The 27,661-nt window shown below is 33.1% G+C and overlaps 1 protein-coding gene and 1 long non-coding RNA gene across 4 annotated transcripts in view; both read right to left on the bottom strand.

The window, feature by feature from the left end:
* Nucleotides 1–2,409: 2,409 nt before the first annotated feature.
* On the bottom strand, nucleotides 2,410–3,545 carry LOC137247681 (uncharacterized). 2 transcript variants are annotated; one of them, XR_010951875.1, is made up of 4 exons: nucleotides 3,306–3,545; nucleotides 3,099–3,221; nucleotides 2,814–3,021; nucleotides 2,410–2,759 (listed from the first exon to the last, which is right to left on the bottom strand). It is a non-coding gene; the product is annotated as an uncharacterized lncRNA (long non-coding RNA). The 2 variants fall into 2 exon arrangements; XR_010951874.1 differs by having other exon boundaries at nucleotides 2,410–3,021.
* An 8,254-nt stretch (nucleotides 3,546–11,799) lies between these two features.
* Nucleotides 11,800–27,661, bottom strand: part of norpA (no receptor potential A) — a 268,904-nt gene continuing 253,042 nt past the window's right edge. For both annotated transcript variants that reach the window (XM_067780408.1, XM_067780409.1), the window contains exons 16-18: nucleotides 26,344–26,500; nucleotides 24,700–24,789; nucleotides 11,800–16,980 (exon numbers count right to left, since the gene is read on the bottom strand). In XM_067780408.1, coding sequence (XP_067636509.1) covers nucleotides 16,912–16,980; nucleotides 24,700–24,789; nucleotides 26,344–26,500 — 316 coding nt within the window. In that variant the 3' untranslated portion in view covers nucleotides 11,800–16,911. The remainder of the gene's footprint in view (nucleotides 16,981–24,699; nucleotides 24,790–26,343; nucleotides 26,501–27,661) is intronic.

The raw sequence follows: 27,661 nt of genomic DNA, 5'->3' as shown, positions 1-27,661 counted from the left end.
TTTTGAAACAAGTTTTTTCAATTAGAAGAAAATTTTCTAAGCGGGGTCGCCTCTCGACAGCGTTTGACAAGTACACCGAGTGTATTTCTGCCATGAAAAGATCAGTGAAAACTCATCTACCTTGCAGAGGCCGTTCGGAGTCGGCATAAAACAAGTAGGTGCCGTCCCGCCAATTTGTAGGCAAAACTAAAAGAAGCACGACGTCTATAATCCCTTTTGAGGTTATCGCGCTTTACATTTATTTATTTATGTACTGTTTAAAGAATAAAATACCCCTAACTATACCTTAATAGTACCTCGTCCTTTCTAGTCGGCACGTCTGATCATGGGAGTGGGACAAGGCGTATTTAGCAGGGCTGTTTTAAAATAAAAACCCTTGATCGGGTAAAAACTGAGCCATTTCTGTACATAGATCTGACTGTTGTAGGAACGTGAGAAAAACAAATTATATATGTAGCTTAAGCCTTCGAACTAAATGTTTAATACTTACTATTATTTATTTTAGTTTGCTTACAAATTTTATAAACGTTCTTTTTTAAAATAGGTAACATCAGTGCTTAAAAATATGTTCCAGCTGTACTTAGCTTGCACCAGCATCTTTCGGTTGATATCGATATTATTATTGCTTCAAATTGCAGCTTTTAAAAAAACTAAGGTAAGGTGTGATTTTCAAGTTATTTTTAATAAATTAATCCATATTAAAAACATATTTAAGTAAACTTAATTTTGAAAAAAATACGCTACCTCAATTCTAATTTATGAACAAATTTTAAAAATACTCAGAAATATCTGCATTTGGCGCTTTTTGTTTGGTAACCACATATTATATTTATGAAAGTACTAAATTTCAACTGAAAAATGTGGCAAGTGTCTCAAAAAAGTATGAGATATAACTTTACCTTTCGTTCGACATCCATATCACATCATTTTACTGTTTCAAGAACTCTCTATCTCAAAAAAACGAAAATAAAAATAAACACCCCTTTTCGAAATTCGGTTAAAAAACGCTCTTTTCAGATTTTTAATCATAGAAGCCAACAAAATGTATTGAATTTAGGCTACGAATGGGAATTTTTGAATAAAATCCTGTTGAAAGGCGTTCATCATACAAATTATTCAATATGACGTTTTTTAAGTTTTCGACATAAAATAATAAAGGGCCAATTAATGGTGACTTATCCATAACCAGATAAAACAGCTGATCCAAAGATTTTAAAAATTATAAGATGGTACGTTGTCGACTTGTAAAACTTTGTGGAATTTGTAGGACGGCTGCGCGAGAAATTCACCATACTATTTGCTATGCTGTCCGCCTCAACATAGCTGATTTTTTAAGGCTGTTTAACTCTGTAATCTTTGCTGTAATTTAGTTTGCTTTTGGAAAAATAACCTATTTGAAATAAGCTGGCTGAAATATATTGGCATAACAGCTTAAGTTAAATCAACAATGGAAAATCTTGGAAAATTTGAGCAGATGTGGCAATTTCGCGCGTTCGTTGAACGAAATATTGACAATCTATTGATCATCACTAGGAAATTTGCGACATTCCATCAACTAAGCAGCACTTTAGCATTACTACTGTTATTATTTGGCTGCTCAAACACACCCATGTTAATTGTGCATTAAATCTATAATATAAAACTCAAAAATGAGTCCGGTTGTTATGTCCGCAGCATTTATTTGGTTCAAAGTCACAGCCAATAATAGCCAAAGCCATAATAATTTACACGGGTCATCAATGCTTTCTCTGATTCAAAAGCAGAACTACCAGCGCTACCGTCATCAGCTCAGTGTCATCATTGCCAGTAGCGCCAATAACACCAAACTCGTGCCTGACACACAAAAATCGTTTCACTCAATAGCGCAAGTGAAATGTACTACGCACTCATTACTCAGCAGCGTCAAAAATTCGCTTGGAGTCATTGCGTCAATGAGCTACCATTGAGCCTCTTATCAAAGAGAGTAGATTAATAAGAGGGAGCATTGTAGAGTCGTTCATTCTCCACAAAGTGGGACGGCTACACCAGGAATACACCATACGTTTTGCTCCTGCTTCGTTTTCACCATCTGGATTAAAAAAGTCATGAGCCTGGGCATTCGCGCAATTTTAGTGATGTAAATTGCATGGCGCCAGCGCCAATGCGGTGCCAGCTCAATGGTAGCTCATTGACGCAATGACTCCAAGCGAATTTTTGACGCTGCTGAGTAATGCGTGCGTAGTACATTTCACTTGCGCTATTGAGTGAAACGATTTTTGTGTGTCAGGCACGAGTTTGGTGTTATTGGCGCTACTGGCAATGATGACACTGAGCTGATGACGGTAGCGCTGGTAGTTCAGCTTTTGAATCAGAGAAAGAATTGATGACCCGTGTAAATTATTATGGCTTTGGCTATTATTGGCTGTGACTTTGAACCAAATAAATGCTGCGGACATAACAACCGGACTCATTTTTGAGTTTTATATTTTAGATTTAATGCACAATTAACATGGGTGTGTTTGAGCAGCCAAATAATAACAGTAGTATTGCTAAAGTGCTGCTTAGTTGATGGAATGTCGCTAATTTCCTAGTGATGATCAATAGATTGTGAATATTTCGTTCAACGAACGCGCGAAATTGCCACATCTGCTCAAATTTTCCAACATTTTCCATTGTTGATTTAACTTAAGCTGTCAACTATGTTGAGGCGGACAGCATAGCAAAAAGTATGGTGAATTCCTCGCGCAGCCGTCCTACAAGTTCCACAAAGTTTTACAAGTCTACAATGTACCATCTTATAATTTTTAAAATCTTTGGTGCAATCTACTTATTACCTTAAACGCATCTATGTGATAAACCGCTTATATGACGGGGCTTTAAAGCAAGGAGTAGTTTTAGGTTGCACTTCTATAAGTAAACATCTCTTGCGTGAATTCTTTGATGATACTTTCTTCATGTTAACACACTACTAAAAAAATTGCATTTATATTCGAAGCGCTGTCGGCGTTGTGCACCACTGGTTTATACCGTTACAATATACAGCTAGGGAAGAAAGTAAACATACTTGGTGTGCTTATGACACTATACTAGTAAAGCCAAATATTGTAATGACCACATACCATATTGACATTTGTGCTATAAAAATGGCAGATACAACCACAAAACGCGTTCATGTATTAAGGGATATGTAGAAGCGATTTGCTTTTTGATTGACTAATCGCGCGGCAGCTATTAATGCCAAACTGTGCAAGAGAATTAAAAAAAAAAATAATACCAAAATAGCAATAATTTTTATTAACTGGCGTATATTCACATCTACCACCTACCTCCAAGGAAAAAATGTTTGATTTTTCCATGAAGCTTTCAATGTCCACTGTGCTAGCATTCGGTTTTTCCACTTTAGAGCACTTTTCTAACAATTTTTGTCCGAAGGCAGTTATCCGTATACTAGAACTATGTTCTGGCCATATTTTATTATAATCTGTACTAAGTACAGGTTGCTGTTTATGACATTGAGGAGTAGTTAAATATTCTACTATTGTCTTGATGCTGGACCACATAGCCATAGTGTACCTATACAAGTGTGTCAACTAAGCGATAAACGTCAAAACTACAAACAGCCTCGCTCACCTGATGCAAATCTGAAGTCTAAAGTTGCATTTTTGGTACGTAAGAGTACTTCAAGCTGAGTTGCATTTGATAGTTTAATAAAACTTTGTAGTATTTACAGATGAAATAGTTGCATATATTTCCGCGGAAATAAGAATACTAGGATATTTGTAGCCTTCAACAATGCGGAAACATACGGAAAGCTAAATTTATTTAAATTAGAGTCAAAATATAAAGCGCCACACGTGTAACATGGAAAAATTTAATTTCTAAGGCTGTTTACACAAATGCATAAGGGCAAAATTATATCGCTTTGGTCGCTTCAAAGCAAAGATAACGTACGGCGTTTCATTGTTTTTCGTATGGCATTGTCAAAGCGTAGGCACGCAACCAAAGCATTTATGTAAATATTTCGATACTTCGCCCGACAGATGAATTAATGAATGTAACACAACCAAAGCATCTGTGTAAATCCTCCTAATTTTTGTAGCTGTGAAAGTCTCCTGCAAATAAAATGGTGCTGTAAGTGCAAACAAATCAAACTCCTATATGACACTACTTTATTTTCTATGTATTTTTCTTGTATTTTCTCTTATATTTTTTGTCGAGAGAGCCAATAAGGTTTCAGTATTGGTGTAATTGTGTGAACTATATTTAAAAAAAACTAACGAAATACAAGAAAAATACAACGTAGTTCATTAAAAACAAACAAGCCAGTTTGTATTTCGATAGGGTTTTTGACATTAGGCCGTTTTTTCTTTATTTTTTCTGACAAATGAAATTAAAATGCTGTGGAACAGGAGCAACACTTTTCCCTGTTTCAATCTTTTACGTCTCTGCACAGAACCCTAATTGATCGTTTTCAACCGAAACAACAATGGCAACCCAGATTTTCCCGTTATGCTCACTTAAGCGACTGTCTGTCAGAAAGAAGTCAACAGACTTATACTATACTATGCTTTCCAAAAGAAATGAGTTATTCTTGTTTTGCAAATGCATTTTATTTCGCTTTATCGCTGAGAGCTTCATACACGTACATATTGTAACGATTTTACTGCAATTCCCCTTATTTGCAACCTTCTACTAACGTTCGAATCACTAAACTGTTGAATAAATAACTTGACTATTCAATCAGCCCGATTCTAAACGAAAATTCCGTGCGAGTTTTTTCCCTTCTCCCATTCCTCGTATTCTAAATAAACAATGTTCAAAAAAGCGGAAACCGGTTATGGGAGAAAAGTAGGTATTATGAGGGTGAGGGAGAGGGAGATTTATCTGCCATTTCATAGGAGTTTTTTCACTAGTTAAATTAAAGGGAATGCTTCAAAATAGTTAAAGGAAATTGGTTCTGTATGTTTGTTTAATGGTGTGTTCAGTTTATACTTATATTTAAGAATTCATGAGCTTAACACCGGCTTATAATAATTGAATTTCAATTATTATGTTTTCTAAGAGAAACTGAAAAGAAATAAAATTGGTTCTTTTAAGAAAAACACTTATTTGTACAAATTTTGCTAAAATATTGTAACGAATTTACTGCAAATCCTCTTATTTGCAACCCTCTGCTTATTTCGAATCACTAAACTGTTGAATAAATAACTCCAATATTGAATAATGGAAAAATGGCCTTTATTAAAGTACTGCACAATAACACTTTAACTTTGCAACTAGCTGGCTTAATAACCAAACTGATAGCTTAAATGAAACTGACTTTCAAAATAATACTGCTATGGCTCGCTAGATAGCGTCTTAATCGAAACTGCTTGATAGCTCAAATCAAACTGAATTCCAGCGCCTCTACATTTGCTGCCTTTTATACTCTCTGATTTCAACGTTCGCATCTTCTAGGCGCTTCCAGAATCTACTAGTTGCCATCACTTCTCAGCTGTAACTACAATTGCACGATTTTATAGCTTCTCTCATTGCATACTTTCAGGAGTATCAGAGATATATGATTGAGATATATATTGACTCTCCGCTGCTCGTATACGTACATGGTACATATGTGTAGACGCAATTATTGTTTCGTTTATGTAGATACATAATGATTGAATTATTGATGTGAATTCACGTCACTGCTTAGCATCGGCCTAGAGATAGCAGCACCCCTTAGTTTTGCTAATATTCGTAACAATATGTATTTACATTCTACCACAATATTCTCACTGTTAATACAACAACAACAATAACCACAGTATTCATTATTTTAAGTCGAAAAGTATATCATAAGCAACGGAAGAGCTCTTCGTATATTTGATGCAGCCATCCAGAAATTGCGCAAGGATTTTTTAAGAAGGGTTAAAAAGATTTTGGCATATGGCGAAAGGCGAACTCAACTCGACTTGGCCGCCAGAAAATTGCTTTGCAGAATGAATGCATGCAACTCCGGCGGATTTGTGTTATCCCGCCGTCTTCTTCTTCTTATGCTCCTCTGTTGATGTTGCTGTGGCACCAATTCGTTACTTATTCCAGTGAATACCACATGAAATGCAATAATGTAATGTAATTCGCAACAATAATTGAACTTTTAAATTTTTTAAACAAAATAAGAAATGCGCAACGAAATTTCAAGTGACAAAACCGCTGACTCCGAAAATTCGAAATTCCTATTCCCCAATTATTCTTCTCCCTAGGAGAAAAGAATTGGAGGAATTTTTCCGCGGGAATAAAAAAATCCGCGAGAACAAAATTCCGCGGGAATATTTAGAATTGGTCTGAATAACGCAAAATGGCCTTTATTAAAATACTTCATAACGCTTATACTTCACAACTTATAGCTTGCTTAATTAAATCAAACTGATTGTGGAGCCTCTACTGTTGCGGCCTTTTATACTCTGCGATTTCTCGTTGCATATTCTAGGCGCTTCCAATTCCAGAATCTACTAGTTGGTTATCTGCTATAAATTTCTCAGCTATAATTACAGATGCACAATTTTTATAGCTTCTCTCACAGCTCATGCGCGTGTGTTTGTCCGTTGCTTCTCTGCTGCGTGTACGTACATATGTGTAGACATAATGATTGAATCATTGATATGAATTCACGTCACTGCTTAGCATCGGCTTAGAGATGACAGTACCCCTTAGTGTTGCTTATATTCGTTATAATATGTACGTATATATCTTTGCAATTCTGTTGTAATGATTGCACACCCTTCTGCCCAGAACGAAATAACATTCCACTTATAGACACGTAATACTAGAAAGACAAGTCGCTTGAGAATTGCAAATACATAAATATATATGTGCGTATGTAAATTTTGTTTTAATATTTTATATTTCATAAGTTTAATACGTTTTAAAAAGTTGGCATAACTGCATTTTCATGGAAGGTATAAAAATGCATTCGATAAGCAGCTCATCATTCGCGTTGCCAACTACTTAAACAATAGACTATCAGCCCAATTCTAAACGAAAATTCCGTGCGAGTTTTTTCCCTTCACCCATTCCTCGTATTCTAAATAAAAATTCCTTGTGAGTTTTTTCCCTTCTCCCTCTCCTCCTATTCTGAAAAAAAGCGGAAACCGGTTAAGGGAGAAAAGTAGGTATTATGAAAGTGAGGGAGAGGGAGATTTCTCTGCCATTTCATAGGAGTTTTTTCACTTGTTAAATTAAAGGGAATGCATCAAAATAGTTAAAGGAAATTGGTTCTTTTAAGAAAGAACACTTATTTGTACAAATTTATGCCAAAATATGTATTTACATTCTACCACAATATTCTCACTGTTAATACAACAACAACAGCAACCACAATATTCTTTATTTTTTAGTCGAAAAGTATATCATAAGCAACGGAAGAGCTCTTCATATATTTGATGCAGCCATCCAGAAATTGCGCAAGGAGTTTTTAAGAAGGCTTAAATATATTTTGGCATATGAACTTGCTTTGCAAAATGAATGCAGGCAACTCCGACGGATTTGTGTTATCCCGCCGGTCTTCTTCTTATGCTCCTCTGTTGATGTTGCTGTGACACCAATTCATTACTTATTCCAGTGAATACGACCTGAAATGCAATAATGTGTATTGTTTATACCTTATTTCTTAATTTCAAACAAATTCGCAACAATAATTAAACTTTTAAATTTTTTAAACAAAATAAGAAATGCGCAACGAAATTGACAAAACAGCTGACTTCGAAAATTCGAATTCCTGTTCTCCCTAGGAGAAAAGAATTGGAGGAATTTTTCCGCGTGAATAAAAAATCGGCGAGAACAAAATTCCGCGAGAATATTTAGAATTGGTCTGTATAACCGGCAGCGACGCCAGCTTCATAAAGGTTCACATTGTTTGTTTTGTTTTGTTTTTTTTTTTTTAAGTAAAAAAAGTAAATCGAATTTAATTTAACACTCAAAACTAGGCACTAAATTTGGGTTTAAATGACTAGCCATCATGCCTTCTTTGCGACTGCCATTAAATATTTTCCGAGACGGGGAAGCCCGTTCCCATCACTCGAGTGGCCAAAAATCTTGCGTTTAACTTTCCTCTCGAATACTGTCAGGTATTATTTTTGGCATTCTATATTCTAATGTATGTATATTCTAATATTATGTCTCCTCGCAGAAATTTCGACTCCTGTCGAATTTTCGATTGCAGGAATTGTGGAGGAAGTATGTACTTCTCCTCCCGATACCCTAATCGTCTGTGACGGAAAACACCTTCCGGCACCCGACTTTGAAGAAGTGATAGTTAAAGAATAACAAGGCACTGGGTAATGACGGACTACTCGCCGAGCTGTTCAAACACAGATGCAAAGAGTGGTAAAGAGCATGCTTCAGTTCTTCAAATCACTACAAACCTCTTCTTCTGAAACAGTGTAGAACGGATATCGAACTAAACGAACCTTTTCGGTGTTAATGCCAGAATTTTAACTCTCATTCAAACACATTTGATAGCTCCGATCCCTTTTTTCTATAAAAAATAATATTCTTACCTACTTTCTATTCGTAACGTATTAGCTGAGCAGTTTTAGATCTCGATGCTTGACAAACCGCTGCCCATCAACGACTCGGCAAAAATATGGCAATTTAAAAAAAAAATTTAACAGGATTAGCCTGGTTTCATTAGTCCTCCTGAGGGTGCGCTGTCACAACGGCCATGAATAAAAAAAAATTATCAAAATAGGTTAGAGTTGCCTCCGGAAACCGTTCGCCAAAATTGTTTGTCTATTGGTATCCTCAACATCGACAAAGCAAGGATGAATCGATTATTTTCCCGCCTTAAACTGATGTCATTGTCAAAGTGGCCGAAAGGACCATGGCAAGAATTCCAATTAATCCTAAACCTAAATCGATTTTGTTATGAGAACTTGAATTTCTTAAACTTTTTTGACAAGCTCAAGACAAGAACATTCTGTTCTCATGAATGCTCTCTAAATTCGGCAAGGTATTCAGGTTCTTGTATTAGGCAAAATTTAGCACCTATTCCGTTAGGTTCCGGCAACAGACATCATTAAGGTACTAGCCCAACCATGTCGGGAACGTTTTAACCAGATTACATTAAACTTTCTAGGCATTTATTTCTTATACTCTCTTAAGAAATACATATGCTCGAGCATATTCCTTACGTAAACCCGAGTTGCCAACCTCAGCCATTTCATAAAGTAAAATGGTGTTTTTATGTAAGAACTGAGTATCGCTTTAAGAAAATTTAGCAGGAAAAATATTCTAGACCGTTTCTTGAACATTTTTTATATGAAATTTTAGATTTTTTGAGAGTTGAGTAGCCGCTTAAGCCTACGCTGGGCGGCCTTGTATTTCTCAACCCTTTTTCCATGAATAAACATTTCTGCGCCGAGAAACGATAACTTTTAAAGACGTAATTGAAGGGAAAATAAAACAAGGCTAATTTAAGGTAGTACTTTTGTTTTGAAATTCGCATTTTTTCAATTTATTTTTTCATATACATATATTTATAAGTATATATGAAGGTAAATTTTACTTATATATATACTCATACATAAATAAATAGTTGCACTTCAACAAAATAATTTGCTTAATGCGCATTTTTAACAGAAGTGTCGGTTATTTTTTAATAAAAACTATTTAAATAAGTTTACAAATCAGAGTTTTTAATTTTTTTTTTTTTTCATTTGAAAGGTTTAAAATGAGAAATTTTATTTGAAAAACATAATTTGTACTTTTTTTTTTTTAATTTTCTAGACATTTTTTTATTATCTTTGTTAAAAACATTTTTGAAAGCAGCAAACAAAATTTGTCTATTTTTCATTATTTAATGTTTAAACAGTAAAAAGAGTTTATACAAATAAAAATCTGAGAAAAAGAAGCTGAAATATTAAAGTTACTTAAAATAAAAATTGATTGAAAATTAAAAAATTTCAAACCAAAGTTACCTATTTCTTCCATTTATAATTTATTGCATATTATTAAGTTTTTTTTTATTATAAATGTCTTTGACGCTATTAAGCGCTTTAGTTTTGTTTTTAATTATAATGTGAAATAATGCTCACAATAAGTCTGATGATTCCTAAATATACGTTTACACTCAACTAAAGAAATATTTGGCGTTTTTTTTTTCTTCAGCTTCAACATTTTTTCTGCGCACTTAAAAAAAAATTTCAATAGGAAAAAAAAAAAAAATTAAGCGAGTGGTATAATTTGTTTTTTCTTTTCCAGAGCCACTCAACCCCTATACACTTTGAATATAAATAAATATAGTTTAAAAAACACGCAAATATGGTGCCGTTTTAGTATCTACAATCCACTCGGATATTTGATGTTGATAGCACCGTAGCACAGAGGTTCGTGGCTCCGCTATTAAGTAGCTAGTTATTTAAACACTGCCGTGAATCTTCAATATTTGCCACTAGATGGGTCCAACTCTCTTTTGCGCGCCTAGCCTATATAGCCTGTTAAAAAAATTGAATATGGAAGTGCTATCACATCACATATAAATTCTGTTCAGATGAAAGTGCCTGAATTTCATATGAAAGTGCAAAGTGCACTTCCACATGAAGCCAAGGCACTTTAGTATGATATTCAAATTTACACCTACAAATTTACAACAAAAAATTTTCCAAAAATATTGTAGCACTGAGAAAATTTTGAGTACAATATTTATTAACTAAATGAAATCATGTTTTTTTTTCAATTTTAAAAAGTTTCAGTGTACCTACAATTTTGTATACGTATTGTGATTTGCACTTCAATATAAAAATGTTTGAACAGCCTTGTTATTTTTAATTAAAATTTCTTTTCCAAGCGAGCAGAACAAATTTTGAAGCTATAGAAAGAAAAACCCGCAATTGTAAATCAAAATAATACAAAACATTTCAGTTTTTCCTTTTTTTTATTTTTTTTCTTACTCATCAGCTTCACTTTTCCTTGCACTAATTCATGCTTTTCAAAATATTTATTTCCAATTCATAATTGCATTTGACAGGGAGTTGATTTAAAAATTAAAATAACTTTATTACTATTTTAAATTAAAAACTAATTTAATTTTTAACAGCGAATACTGTTTTAATTCAACTAGTTCATTTGAAATTAGTTTTTAATAGTAATTTTTCTAGTTCTTGTGTAAAATTAAATTTAATAAAATGTTACCATTCATAAGTTCATACGCAGCGCATAATTATGTGAGTTTAGCCACCTTATTCAGAAGAAAAGGTTTTTAAAGTTCTTATAATTGGAAATTTGTATGGAAAATTCATTTTAAAAAGATGTATAAAAACTTTTATATTTTCTATGAATAAGGCGGTAAAAATACAAAGTTAGTTTTCAAAACATTTGCTACAATAATGTATATGTTTATTGATAAACAAAATTAAGTAGGTACTTAAAATATATTACATTTTTTTTACTGATAGAAAGTTATGCAAATTGCCACCTTGCAAATGGTAAGTCAGGTCAAAAAGCTTAAAATAATTTTAAGTATCTACTTAATTTTGAAAACGTATTAACCCAATAAAGTCTATATTTTATACTAATAAATTAGGCTAAATTTTTATTGGGAATAGCTTAAACGAATTCAAAAATAGTAATGGTAAATAGTTACTACGGAATAGGCTCATTACCGAAACATTAGTTTGCTATTTCCTTTAAATATTTTTAAATTTATTTTTACGAAGTTATTTTCCACTTTCAAAATATACAAATCGACCAGTCCTAAAGTAATAACTGAAAAGTTTTAACAAGAAAGAAGCTCAGCGAGAGCTTTAAAAAAGTCGTATCTCAAGAGGCCAATTAAAAGGGTTGTATTTAAAAAATAGATTTTTTGACAGAAGATATATGAACTTACTTAATTTAGCTTGAAACGTTTAACTATACAGCAGAAGACATCTGAATCTATATTATTTAGCTTAAATTGGTAAATTCATTGCAAATCGCGAACAAAAATAAATTAAACTGAATTTTCCTTGTTTTTGACAGAAAATATGCCTAATACCATGTTCAAACAGAAAAATAAATTGAGGCAATTTCGATTTAAATTGAGTGGTGTTCATGCAACTCAATTTAGCCTACATAATAGTAATTTGATAGCTGGTTGGCTCATCTCTACAGTAACAATATACCTTTGTTCGGACTGTCAAAATCTGAGTGTTGGTATTAGCCGAATGGAATGAAAACATAAAACTTTGAAATTTTTGTGTGTTGTAAGAAAATGTGTTCGATGTTTTGGTTTCATTTTGAGTTTGCCGTCTTCTTTTGACAATCCCTACTCCAGTGAAATGAAAGAAATAAAATGAGCCAATCATATAGTTCAGCCATGCGTAACTGACGTTTAAATCTACTCAATAAGCACACTTTACAATGTTGCATTTGCATTGTGAAACAATTTATTACGCAATTTTTTTTAAATTGGCAATTTATTATTACAATTTATTATATGACAAATTGCGTAATAAATTGCCCAAATGGTATAAAATGCCAATTTGTAGTGTGTTTGAACCTAGTATAAGACACGACTCTATTTAAGATTTTGTTCCGATACGTGCTTGTTAACAAAACCTTTTAGTTACGACCTTACTATTAGGAAAGATCGATACATGTATATCTAATATTTATAATTAGGCTTGATGGTTATCGAAATTGCATATATGTAAATAAAAATTTAGTATATATGTAAGTGCTCAAAAGTTATTTTCAATTCCAAAGAGAGTTCGAGATCATAACATATAGTGACAATTGCTCGTAAATAATTTGCGTCAGTAAAGCCAAGAAATTAGCAAATTAACTGGCTCACAAATTGAACCTGACTTCTATTTGAATTTTTCTGCCTCAAATCGTTGTTGTTGCATTTACATGCAAAGCCATTTATCTGGTTCCGGAACTTTGCGTCGGGATGATGGCTTATATGTTTGCGTTGGCAACTTAAGATAATTTGTTTGCTTTAAAATATTTTTGGTTTTCGTGCCAATCACCAAAAAAAAATTTAAATTTTTTGTTAAAGGAAATTTTTTAGATGTTAAATGTGTGTGTGTGTTTAGGCCACCAGCCTAAATATTTTTAAAATAACTTTCGGGTCAACCTAATGCGGCCCATACATTTAACTATTACCGGTAACTGCCCATGCACGGCCGATTGAGTAGGGGAAAACTCGACGAAAGTTAGTAATCGGCGGGTGCCATGGACTTTTTCCTTTCTTTTCATTGTCACTTCTTTTTTGAACGTCCGCAAGTGAGATCCAGCACCCAAACCGAAGGTAAGCCATTCCTTTTTTTCAAGTGTATACTCCACAAAATTAAGCTAAAGTTTGATTCACTTAATACTTTCCATTTTAAATTATTCATTTCAATTTCAAATTCTCGAATAAAAAAATTTTTGTTATTAACTAGATTAGTGGAAGTGTTGTTTTTCAGGAAGACACTAATTAGTTCTTTTTTATATTTCTTTTTGGTGTTACGTGCGAGCGAATCCCCATCATCCCGAACCACGTAATCAGTGTGTCTCTTATGCTGTTTATAATTAAGGAAAGTTCCATCGTACGTTTTTAGTAAGGAGCTATTCGTGGCGTTACCTGCACAGGACAGGAAAGATTCGAGCTGACATCAACCAAAAAACTACCCACTGCCACCAAACTCCAGGGCTTTTACCAGATGGCCGCAAGCTGGCAGGATTTCACCTGGGAGCTATAGGGGGCGTTCGATGGACTGATTGATCTGTCTCAATCCAACCAAAATACTAGGAAATTTGTGTAATCCACAGTAAACACCGATGTGTTATTTGTATCAGCAAAGGGCACTACAGGTTAATTTAAAATTCATTTATTTGTGGCACTGAGTAAAAAGCAATGGCCTGAGTGCTTTGATACATAGAGCTAAGGACTTATATAATATACTAAAACTTGTGGTAACTAGGTAGGTCTTCGTTAATTTACGGATAGCGCTTTCGCTGTATTCCCCAGCTCACCTATTTGGCTTATGCTCGCTTCCTATTGTTTCGAATGCCGGAAACTCGCTTCCAGCCTCTAGCCTATGCAGCAGTCTTGGCGAGAGAACGTGATCAAGTGCAGCATTTTATCCTATGATATATGTACATAGATTAATCCACATGTCATTCAGCTACTAATACCATGATAAAAAGCGCAGAAACGATCTTGAAACAATTGTCCGAATGTGATCATGACCGATCACCACTGGTTAAAGCTGTTTTTTAAAGATTACCGAACAATTTCTTTTAATCTCGTGCTGGTCAGCGTTAACAAAAAATGTTTATAACCGAATATCCGAACTATCATATCAAAAACTGCACTTTACACAGAAACCCAGTGAGCGCAGATAGAAGAGAAATAGAGCTTTTCTTTGAGTTAATTAAGTATTATAATAGGTTAGATTTTCATATGGACTGCACCATATTTCGGAATTCCGCACAAAAATAAATATGTATCTGCAGTTAAATAAGGATTATGTGGACATATTGGTGTCAAAAATATATCCTTCTAACTAGCGAATGAATAGAGTCAGCAACAGGCTCCACAAAGAATTTAAAAACATGCTGCTTACGACATTGACATAATATAATCATAATTTTTGAATTTACAGCTGTAATTAAGGATATAAGGCGCGTATGGTTTAGTTTACGCTTAAAATTTGTAAAGATTAGCAAGGTTAAAACAAACTTAACTTTTTATTGCAATTTGACATGGTTCAATTTGGTTTTGGATTTGGAATACGGTGATTTTTTATTACTGCTATTTATTACTAAAACTGCAATTTGTTTATATGTATACAATGGGTATGCTATATATGTAAGTAAATAGGTGGAGAGGCGGAAACTCAAGGTACTACTAGGTATACTTATTTTTTAAGTAATATGCGTTTGTTTTGTTATTTTAATTTTTTATTCAAGGCTGTCATGAAATTCAATTGCTATCAGAAATGGATTTGTAACCAGTTAATACATATTTTTCCATTGAACAGTGGTCCCTAGTCGTAAATTTATGGCATAAATTCAATTTAAATTTTCTCGAGTTTTCAACAAACGCATGCGGTTCTTAAAAGCGCATAAAAAAGAGTCAACTGCAAATTTTAAAATGTTTTTAAAAAAAAATCTCTTTTCCCGTTTTTATAATTTCGGTATTGTGTTGCCTAGTTTTGAAGTTTTTCTCTGAAATCAGATGAGTTCCTCATTACATTATGTTTGTGAATGGATTATAAAAGAGCTACCTGTACCCATACTTTTAATAACATTCATATTTTATCATTGTTGAGCGATAAATCATAAGAAAGACATAAATATTCCTCGTGTTCCAATGAAACATGAACCAGATAGGGATAGAGATTTAACATGCAAATGCAACAACATTGTGATCCATATGGTTCACATTGTTGTTGTATTTGCATGTTAAATATCTATCCCTATCTGGTTCATGGGTCATTGGAACACGAGGATTGACACCACATGGAACTAGGGGCTGGGGAGGGCGGTATAGCGTAGGTTTGATATGGTCATATTAATCGTTCCCGAGATGGTCAGGCGAGTACCTTAATCGTGCTTTGTTACCGGAACGTACCGGATCTATATCCGGCAAAGAACCATCAGTGTCTTTATCGTTAATACAACAACAACAACAACAACAACATAACAAAAGGCCACAGTTAAACCAAGAAGCCTAAAACTGCATCACAATACATTATTACTATTCTCCTTACCAACTTTCAACTTTTAAACTAAACCGAAGCAGTTATTACTTTATTTGATGCCAAAAAAATACATTGGGACCATTGTGCATTGGCTGTTGAACTGTTGCTATACTGCAAGCAATCGCATTCTATAACATCCCTGTTTAGTTTTTTGCTTTTCTCACGAATTTTGCTGGTTATATGGTACGAACGGCCAGACTATTTTAGTTCTTAATTAATTGCGTTTTTGTTTGGTTGTAGAACATTGTTCTTTATTATTACTTTCTCTGTTTTCTTATATTTGCTAGTTTGAATGATATTTTCTTTTCACTATGTAGAAATGTTTTTTATTATTATTTTTTTTTATGTTTTGTATGTTATTTTTTTAACTTTCTTTTAAGCACTCAAGTATGTTTGTAACTAATGCAGTAAACAGCGATATTGCATTTGTTTTCTTCTAAATTTAGTTTATTTTTCAACAATTAAATTGTAGGCTTAATTTTTTATTTTTGTTTTAATACCTTTTTTGTAACTTTTCTACTCGTATTTACAACAGCGCTAGCGAATTGTAAGGAAAACGATTATTTTCAATAAGCTATGAGCTTTGTTATGTTGTCAAATCTTGGTTTTCACTTTTATATATATATTTATATACATAAATATAGTATTCACTTAGAACTTTAATCGGTGTAGGGATTTTTAAACTGTTTTTTCAGAGTTATATTTTTTTTATATTTTTTTAAATTAATTTTAATTAATTTATAGAGTTTAATAACATTGCTTATATCAAATATTTTTTATGGAATTTTTTATCGCTAAAATTTAAAATATTACATATTTTGTATATGTATATTCAATTGTTGAATAAAAATATAATTATTTATAAATAATAATTTATTATAAATAGTTTTTTTTTCTAGTTTCAATATCAGTTTTGAATAACTTACATGTATTTTGGTTTTTAATATACATGTTTATTTTTATTTTTTATTAATATTATTTTTTAATTTGCTTTTCACTTTTATCATAAATATTTAAAATAAATAGTAGATAATTACTTTAATATTTCGATTGCATTTTGAATTTCTTTTTTTATAAAAATGTAGCTGAACTCCAGTTTCAGTTACGTATTCGATTCCATGGCATATATACGATTTGACGCGAAGTGTTGCATTTTCACTTCACACCCTTTAGCAAATTTTCGCTAATATTATAATAGCGGTCCTTGTTCCGGTATGGGCATATCCTAGGCATAGAATTCAGATTTTCCTTGTATTTTATACGCTTCCTCCTCCATTTTGTACATATCGAGCAGCTGTGCGAATTTTGGTGGAAAAAAGAAAAAGAAAGTGTTGCGTATGGTGAGTTGGAGTGAGAGCTCACACTTGTCAAAATATTGGTGTTGAATTAAAAGAAAGTGGCGTTCAATTGACAGTTGTTTACTCTTTTTATTATTCTATTTTTAAGTTGTTTTTACAAAATTAAGAAATAAATTAGTTTAAGAGTAAGGGTTAAATTGAAATAAATAATTTGAACAATCTAGCGCGCACCAATTTTACCTAAAAAACCCATGTCAAACGGTAGAAAATATGTTGGAGTGGAAATTTTTAAACATATCATTATAATTGCACAGATATGAGTTGAAAATAGTTTTACAGTTATTAGATGAGTAGAATTTTTCGTACCCGTAGACTATTATACAAGGCGAATTCATACCAGGTGGTGGCAAAGCGAATTCAACCAATTCGCCGTGCAGAAGAATGTCAAGTCAAAAAAAAATTTTAATTGACTTCGATTAACTGACATATTAAAGTACAAGGCGCTGTATGGAAAATAATCAAGAAGAAGCAATCAGCTGTTGGGATAACAACACCTGGTACTGAATTCGCCTTGCTATTATAAGAACAATAGCTGAGTTTCAATGAACACTGATCCAATTCCTGAAAAATTTAACATGCAAACGCAACAACAAAGTTGTGATTCTGATATATATCTAGATCAATTTCGAATCCGTGGCCGCCGTGGTGTGGTGGTAACGTAATCTGTCTACCACACCGAAGATCCTGGGTTCAATTCCCGGGCAAAGCAACATCAAAACTTTAGAAAACGTTTTTTCAATTAAAAACAAAAAAAAAAAAACGATTTTCTAAGCGGAGTCGCCCGCGTGTCATGAAAAGCTTCTGAGTGAAAACTTATCTATCTTGCAGATGCCGTTTGGAGTTCGGCGTAAAACATGTAGGTCCCGTCACGTCAATTTGTAGGAAAATTAAAAGTAGCACGACACAAATTGGTAGCGTGCAGCTCGGTCCAAAATCTCTTTGTATGTTATCGCGCCTTGCATTTGCTTTAGTCATATTCCAGTGAGTTTTCTAGCTCCGTATCCTGCTTGAGAAACAGTGGACGTGATATTTTTGTACACAGGAGTTGTGATAGGCAGCTGTCACCGCTGTGTTTAATTTAACACATACGGCTAAAGGCCAAGTAAAGATCAACTATTTTTTAAAAAGTCGGTTTATTAAAGGCATCGTTGCCAAACTAAAGACAAGAAATTAACAAATTATCTGGCTCACAAATAGAACCAAACTTCTATCTGGATTTATCGTTGCTGTTGCATATACATGCAAAATTATTTATCTTGCTTCGGATCTTTGCGACGGGATGATGGATTTTTTATTTCAATTTCGGATTCACAGGATGGCTCTGTTGATTTCGTTTTTTGTTGTAGATTTTTGACAGCTCATCCTTTTTACTTGTCATCATTTACAGCCATAGGATGAACTAGCTAAAAAGGGCGCATCCCTTGAATCTTGCTCCGTAGACGTCCCAATTAGACTGGGCGAGATTAAGCGAAGGCGATAGGTGCACATGATCGACAAAGCAGGAAAGGCGTGGGTTCAAGCGCGGGGCTGTAAAGTGTCGAAGATTATGTGTAGGTCTTACAACCTTAGACTAACAAAGTTGCTTCTATCATTAAAAAGAGAGGACTGCAGACTCATGACGGTTATTCTGACTGGGTACTGCCTTCTGGCGTCACATGCCTTTAAATTAGGCTTTGTTAGTGATAGCAGATGTAGGAAGTGCGGGCTGGAGGAGGAAACGATCGAGCACGTTCTGTGCTCGTGCCCTGCGCTTGCCAGGCTAAGACTCCAGCTACTAGGAGTGATACAGCTGCCAGATCTAGAAGCAGCAAGTGGCTTAAGTCCTAGGAAGCTTCTAGTATTTTCCAAGAGGACGGAGTTATTTTATAACATAGGTCCTGGTTTTTGATAGGGTTTTTCAGTTTGGTCGTTAAAACAAACTTCTGGTAACACTACGGACTCATTCAGTCTATGTGAGGTCCTCATATACCGGCCAGTTCAACCTAACCTAACCTTACAGACATACATATGCACTAGGGTGTCTGATATTTACCAAATTTTTTCCACTCATACCCCATACGTATTTAGAAAATTTCAATTTACAACAATGAGCGACACAATCTTATCAGAAATTAAACACTCCGCGAAAAGGTATTTAGTAAAATTAGGATAAATACCATGTTAAATCGGGGCGTTTCGCAGAAAAAAAGGTTGTAAATAACAGATACCCTATTATGTTTACACATGATCTGATTGTTGCTAGCCATCATCCCGTCGCAAAGATCCTGAGCCAGTAACAATAATTTGAGCCAGATAAATCCAGATAGAATTCTGGTTCAATTTGTGAGCCAGATAATTTCAGTTTTTTATCTTTAGTATGGTAACGCTGCCTTTAATAAACCAACTTTTTTCAAAAATAGATGGTCAAATGGTCTTAGCCGTATGGTTAAATAAAACACAATGGCGACATCTGCCTATCACAACTTCCAATGATCCAGAGAATTCCCGTGAGAATTGAGCGTGATACGGAGCTAGAAAACTCACTGGATGACGGCTGCTAACTCTCATAGAACTGCTATGAATCGTTACAGTGAGATTTGATCCTGATCCAGAGCTGAATAGCTCATTGGAACTCAACTAATATCGCACCGTTTAAAGAAAAATCCATCACATCATAATACTTTGCTGCCGTCTGACACATGGCTCTAAAAAATACATGTTTACATTTTAATTTAACTATTGAACACAAAAACTTACAAAACTAAAAAAGCACAGGCACATTTTATATCAAAACAATTACAACAACAGTGTTTATACAAATCAAAATTAAAATATCGAAATATGAAAACCGGCCTTGAAATATGATATTTGCAAACTTAAGCACTAAATGAAGATTAAAAGTTTTAATTTTCATCGGATATACGCACTTAAATAATTAGTACTTAGAAATAAAAACTAAGTAGTATGTACTAAAAAAGTACTAAAACTAGTTAGAACAAAAAATGGTACTAAAACACAAAAAACTTAAACATTTAGATAATAAAGAGCGAATATGTTTTCTTTGCGTAGATATGCTTAAGTACTCTTAAAGTACTTAAATGAATTAGAACGAAAAAATGTGCACTATAACAGGAATTATAATATATTTCGCTATTGAAATAATTTTTCTATAAACATATCAAAGCATAATACCAACTCTTATTTAAAATTTGTAAATACTAAAGTTTAGTACTAAATGATTGTATGTACTAATAAAAGTACTAATGTGAAGTAGAACAAGAAATAAATACCAGAATAGCGTTGTAAAGTAATTCACTACGGAAATAGTTTTTCTATACACATATTTAATTTTTGCCACTTAAAATAAATATCCAAAAAATCCTAAGCTTCTAATATTAATTAAAAATGTATAAAATAACATACTAAATTCTTAACGCATACAAACAAGCATACATCTTGTATGGGGCTTAAAAAAAACTTATGCCAGATGTAATAATGAATTATACGTAGTAAAATTTAAAACAAAAAATGGCTACCAAATATAAAAAACAAACATGTTTTACTAAGTTAACTTAAAATTTTCCTCAAATGTGCTAAGTAAATACAAATAAAACAATAATAAAACTAAATTATAATAAATTTTGTAACAAAAATTTGTGCCAAAACGATTTAAAAATATATATACCTCAAAAAATTTGATTAGTACTAAATATCATACAAAATTTAAATATATATATTTTATATAAATATATTTGAGTTATGTATAAGATAACACTATTAATACTTGGCATTTAATCGTATTTTTCTTATCAAGTACTAAACACTTAATACAAGTATACTTTTAGTACATAGCTAACTTATATTGATGCTAAAAGTCTGCATATCTTAAAATAAACTTAAAGTAACGACTAGGATTGAGAAACTTTAAAAAAATAGTTGTTTCAATTAGAGAAATAATTTGCTAAGCGGGTTCGCTCCTTGGTAGTGGTTTGGCACAAGTCCCAAGCCATTCGCAATCGGCATAAAACATGTAGGTAACGTCCCACGCAAATTGGCCTAAATATCGGAGGTATATCGAGCTTTATATTTAATAATTTTTTTAGCTTAAACTTATTTTTGCATCTAGCAACTTCATTGATGATATTTAACGTTGATATATTTAAAAATAATTGTAGCTTTCTCTTTCTTGCTGAAATTTTTTATTTTAGTACTAAATATGTAAAGTAAATCCCCTTTTTGTATGTACTAAATAAAACTAATTTGTGCACAATTTTCGAAATTTGAAGTATGTACCAAATAGTGAAACAAATTATTGAATAAAATAAAACTTATAAAACAAAGGATTAGTACTAAATTTTTGTCTCTAAATACGTAAAAAAAGTCCCAAACTTCAAATTATTAATTAAGGCAATAAAATCAAAATTAGTGTACAAATCACAAGTTTAAAAAAATGTTGCCAAAAGACTTTTAATTCGAATGAGTAAATAAAGATTTTGTGAGTTTCAAGTTGCAATATGGCAACAAAATACTACATAGATTTGAACTTAAAGTCTTAATAAATATGTACTAAATTTTTGTAGTACTAAACCTTTAGAAAGTCCATAAATTTTTTCCTTTCCAAACAGTTCAAAATTGTGGAGACAAAATTCATAATATTAAGCAGCTAGAAATCTGAGTACTAGATGCTTGCGAAAAAATAATACAAATATGTTCTAAATGTCGAAATGTGAAATTTTATAAGCTTATGAAATAAATAGCAAATAGTTCTAAATTTTTGAAATAAAAGACGAGTACTAAGTTAAAAACAAATAAATGTGCTAAGAAAAGAAAGAGATACAAATCAATATTTTTTTGTAAATTTAGTTAGTACAAAGTTATGCTTATAATAAAATAAATGGATCCTAAGACTAACAACTAATATTAAAAAATTTCAGTTAACAATTTTAGAAATTTTAATTGACTTGTAAGTATAAAATCAAAGATTTGTATGTAATTGGGAATAGGCTTCGTTTGAATTAGTACTAAAAATTCATTTGAACTCACTAATATCAAGTTTTAAAGGCTTCAGGGCTAGACATTTTTAAAAGTTAGGTTTGCAAAAAATGTTTCTCACAATTCGTTATGAAATGACTTTCAAGTTTGAATAAACGACAACACAACTATTTTAGTACCTCACATCTCAAACAATGAGTTTGATAAAGACGTACTTCCCAACTGTTTTAAATTTTTTAAAAACATAAGTTTAGTACTAAATGAATCAAAACACTATACTTAATAATAAATTTATTGTGGTGGCACACAAAACGTTTTAGAACAGATATGAAGTTCTAAGTCCTTCTCACTAACTTCTTTAAAGTTTTAGCGTTGAAAGTAAATTAGGAAAGTATCTGATTTCAATAAGTTTTTATTTGGTTACATAAGTAGTAACTGGTGCCATGAAATTCATTACAAAAATACTTTAACGAATAGCTTTATATTTAATTTTAGTACTTAGTACTCTGTAAGAAAATTTATTAAAATATGAGTTTTAATAAAAAAATTTTAAACTTGTTTTGAATTGCGGGAAGAAAGTAAATTGAGAAACACAAGATTAGTACCAAATATTTCGAAAGAACTAAAATTTGGAAATTTAGTACCAAAATTTTTAAAACTCTTAAGAATATATCAAACAATTTAATACTAATTTTCTGCATTAATGTAAAATAACTTTTCTTAATTTTAGTACTAAACATAATATTCTAAAACTCAAAACTAAATAATAAATACACATATATAAATTATAGGAACCAAAACATACATAACTTTTTGCATCAGACACTAATTTTGGCTACTTAGAGCAATTTGTGCTTTTTTGTTGCCCAAACTACTTGCTGCTACTTTTATATACAATTTTATAATTTTTATATGCACTGGAAATGAATTAAAACAAGTAAGGAAGGCTAAGTTCGGGTGTAACCGAACATTACATACTCAGCTGAGAGCTTTGGAGACAAAATAAGGGAAAATAACCATGTAGGAAAATGAACCTAGGGTAACCCTGGAATGTGTTTTTATGTCATGGGTATCAAATGGAAGGTATTAAAGATTATTTTAAAAGGGAGTGGGCCATAGTTCTATAGGCGGACGCTTTTTGGAGAAATCGCCATAAAGGTGGACCAGGGGTGACTCTATAATGTGTTTGTACGATATGGGTATCAAATGAAAGGTGTTAACGAGTATTTTAAAAGAGAGTAGCCTTAAGTTGTATATGTGAAGGCGTTTTTGAGATATCGACCAAAATGTGAACCAGGTTGACCCAGAACATCATTTGTCGGGTACCGCTAATTTATTTATATATGTAATACCACGAGCAGTATTCCTGCCATGATTCCAAAGGCTTTTGATTTCGCCCTGCAGATTTTTTTCATTTTCTTCTACTTAATATGGTAGGTGTCACACCCATTTTATAAAGTTTTTTCTAAAGTTGTGTACATTTGCGTCAAAAAACCAATCCAATCACCATTTTTCATCCCTTTTTTCGTATTTGGTATAGAATTATGGCATTTTTTTTTTCATTTTTCGAAATTTTCGATATCGAAAAAGTGGGCGTGGTCATAGTTGGATTTCGCCCATTTTGAATACCAAGATAAAGTGAGTTCAGATAAGTATGTGAACTAAGTTTAGTAAAGATATATCGGTTTTTGCTCAAGTTATCGTGTTAACGGCCGAGCGGAAGGACAGACGGTTGACTGTGTATAAAAACTGGGCGTGGCTTCAACCGATTTAGCCCATTTTCACAGAAAACAGTTATCGTCATAGAAGCTATGCCCTTACCACAATTCCACAAGGATTGGTACATTTTTGTTCGATTTATGGCGTTAAAACTATTCTAGACAAATTAAATGAGAAAGGGCGGAGCCACGCCCATTTTGAAATTTTCTTTTGTTTTTGTATTTTGTTGCACCATATCATTACTGGAGATGAATGTTGATATAATTTACTTATATACTGTAAAGATATTAAATTTTTTGTTAAAATTTGACTTTACACATTTTTTTTTTTTAAATGGGCGTGTTCGTCATCCGGTTTTGCAAATTTTTATTTAGCACACATATAGTAATAGGAGTAACGTTCCTGCCAAATTTCATCATGATATCGTAAACGACTGCCAAATTACAGTTTGCAAACCTTTTAAATTACCTTCTTTTAAAAGTGGGCGGTGCACGCCCATTGTCCAAAATTTTAATAATTTTCTATTCTGCGTCATAAGGTCAACCCACCTACCAAGTTTCATCGCTTTATCCGTCTTTCGTAATGAATTATCGCACTTTTCGGTTTTTCGAAATTTTCGATATCGAAAATATGGGCGTGGTTATAGTCCGATTTCGTTAATTTTAAAAAGCGATCTGAGATGAGTGCCAAGGAACCTACATATCAAATTTTATTAAGATAAATCAAAATTTACTCAAGTTATCGTGTTTACGGACAGAGGAAGGACGGACAGTGAGCTCTGCTCAGCTGCGTATAAAAACAATTTTTCCAAAAATAAACCACTACTATTTGCTACTAACTACACTTTTATATCTAAAATATAGCACAGACGCACAACTACTGCTAAGCTATTTGGTTTAGCTGTGTCAAAGTACAGTTTCAATACTGGTTATAGTGTCGTTTTGCCGCAGTGCTTCGTTAACTACCTTTTGCACATCAGTGCTAAATTCCTCGACCTGTTTGGTGTGTGCCATTTTCAGTTTTTCCATAGCACGTCCCTGTTTAACACCGATTTGCTGAAAAATGGAGCGGAAGAACAAAAATAAAATTTAAATATTAAAGTAAAAGATTTGAAGTTACTCGAAAAGTCGTCATTGGGCGCTTTCAGCGAACACTATTTTTGTTGATACGTTGCAAACATGTTTCTGTCAATTATGTGATACAGGAGCGAATCCATTGTAATAGCGGCGGATCAGAGAGATCTGCGGAGGGGAGGGGGAGGCGTAAAAAAATCAGATTTTTTTCTTTAATCTCTATCAACTTGATCGGTTGTAGGGTCTAGCGATTTTTTTTTCTATAACTGAAAAAAAAAAATTGGCATGCTTATCCATTCGCCGGTCAAACTACCCGTTCGAGGAGTCAAATGTTTTTTTTTTTTTTGCTTTTACTTTCATTCAAAGAAATATATTGCGATGAAATTCATCATACTTATTCTTCTGACCACTAAGAAAACTCCTGCTAAAAATGGGCATAAAAGGTATGTAATCACTCCCCATTTTTATATAATATATATTATTTCAAATAAAATATAATTCTGTGATAATTCACCTTTATGTGCCCGGCAGTCTACATTTGTAGTCAATTTGGGAAAAAGTCAAATAAAATAAAAAGTTCGAAAAAACTAGAACCCGAGGTTGTCAATAAGTTCCTAATTACGTTATTTAAGTCGATTAAGCGCACAAAATTATTGAACACCCGGCCCTACTTAAAAAAAAAAAACACATGTATCCGATTTACGACGTTCTGCCTATAAGGAGGGCGGGGGATTTCGGTGGCCAAGAACTATCTCTATCGGATGATTTGCACCCAGAAGGTATATCCAGCTGCGTTTCAGCGCAATCTTTCCGATACCTTTTGCTGATAACAAAGAGTATAGAGGGACAATATAGTTATAAGCGATAGCAGACAAAAGCTCTATAAGTGATGGGTCGGACTCTGTGAGCAAAACTAGCAATGATATCCGTTATGGAACGGCATGTGAATCCTATTAGAGAAGAAGAGTGGAGAAGCGCACGTATGAGAGGATTTAAGAGAGCCCTTCCACAGTACCGTGCAGCATTAAAAATTGTCACAAGCGCTTAGGACCAGTGGTCGACGCAATAAACCTGGAGATTGAGCGCTTGGCACGGCCCCGAGAGACGGTAAAAGTAGGCCGAACGCAGTTCAAGGGTTTTGAGGAGGATGAAGCTTTACAAGGCAGTTTGAAACAAGCACGTATAACTTTCGGAACGGCAATAAAGCGATCCTTTTCTGAAGTGATAGAAATTTTGTTCTATGAACGGCGAGTAGGGCCAACTACCAAATGAAATAACTATCTTAAAATTTTATGGAAAAGAACTTTTTAAATTTTTTTTATACACTTCACCATATGTACAATGTAGAGAACAAAATTTCTGCTCAGTATTTTTACGTACAATTTTAACCATTGAGTGGATCTTAACTACTCAACGGTGCGTTCAAAAAGTTATCACTCAACGACTGATCAACGGTTGTGTTTTCTGAAAGTGCCCATTGTGTATGAAGGGAGCAAGAGACGTGCAATGAACCTAAATCCCTATTAAACCAATTACCTTCTTCTCTTCCATAAAGCGTTTGATATTATTTTGTCGCTTTTCGCGCAATCGTCGATCTTTTTCGTTTTTCGTCTTCAGCGTTTTATCATTTTGTACCTCCTTGGCGGTATCAGCTGATGTTTTAGCTTGTTTAGCATTTAAGTCTTTAATATCACTAGAAAAAGAAAGAAAAAATGTTAAATAACAGGTAAGGAAGGCTAAGTTCGTGTGTAACCGAACATTACATACTCAGCTGCCAAATTACATTCTTTTAAAAGTGGGCGGTGCCACGCCCATCGTCCAAAATTTTACTAATTTTCTATTCTGCGTCATAAGGTCAACCCACTTGCCAAGTTTCATCGCTTTATCCGTCTTTGGTAATGAATTATCGCACTTTTTCGGTTTTTCGAAATTTTCGATATCGAAAAAGTGGGCGTGGTTATAGACCGATTTCGTTCATTTTAAACAGTGATCTTAGATGTGTGCCCACGAACTTACATACCAAATTTCATTAAGAAACCTCAAAATTTACTCAAGTTATCGTGTTTACTCAACTTATCGTGGAGACGGACGGACGGACGGAAATGGCTAAATCAATTTCTTTTTTCGGCCAGATCATTTCTATATATATTTTTTATTTTTATATCTACCTCGATTAGTTTATGCCGTTACAGGGTACCGTTATAAACAAAATTAATATACTATGTGTGCTCTGCTCAGTTGAGTATATAAAGGGCTTTACCCTTTTGGAAAGCCTGTTCGTAGGTTGAAAACAGAGTGAAACTAAGAAGTGTTGCTATAATATTAAGATAGAAAGTTTTTAATCATGATTCAAATACAAGAAGTTTGCTCACTAATCACATCAGAGCTTTGACACTACTCCATTGAAAAATCAGGAAGGGTTGCCTATATGAAGCAAGAAAAAGGGGATTAATTTATTCCCCTTCAGCGAAAATTGTGATAGAAAACTTCCTCAAGTTGTATATTTGTACTTAATAGACAATGTTAATTTTTTATTACTACTATTTTGTGTAAATTCTATTTGGGAGCTCATGGCCGCAATTATTAAAAATTTTGCCTACTCTAGCAAACTCGATGCATGTTTTTCACTTTTTCATACAGTTTCAAAGACAGCTATGGCGGTAATTTTTGCCCCTTAAGTATTCTATAAATGTGACCATACCAGCCTTCTATTTTGCAGTAACATGAAATTTCGAAATATGAAATTTTTGATTTGCATCTGTTTACTATAAAACGTTCGTTGGCTTTGTATATTAAGGGAGTTCAGAGCTTTGCGTATTTGACGTTGGAAACCTTGGTATAAGCAACGGATCGT

This window comes from Eurosta solidaginis, chromosome 4 (genome assembly GCF_040869045.1).
Source record: "Eurosta solidaginis isolate ZX-2024a chromosome 4, ASM4086904v1, whole genome shotgun sequence".
Taxonomy (NCBI): Eukaryota; Metazoa; Arthropoda; class Insecta; order Diptera; family Tephritidae; genus Eurosta; species Eurosta solidaginis.
This window is presented reverse-complemented; position numbering and strand designations above follow the sequence as displayed.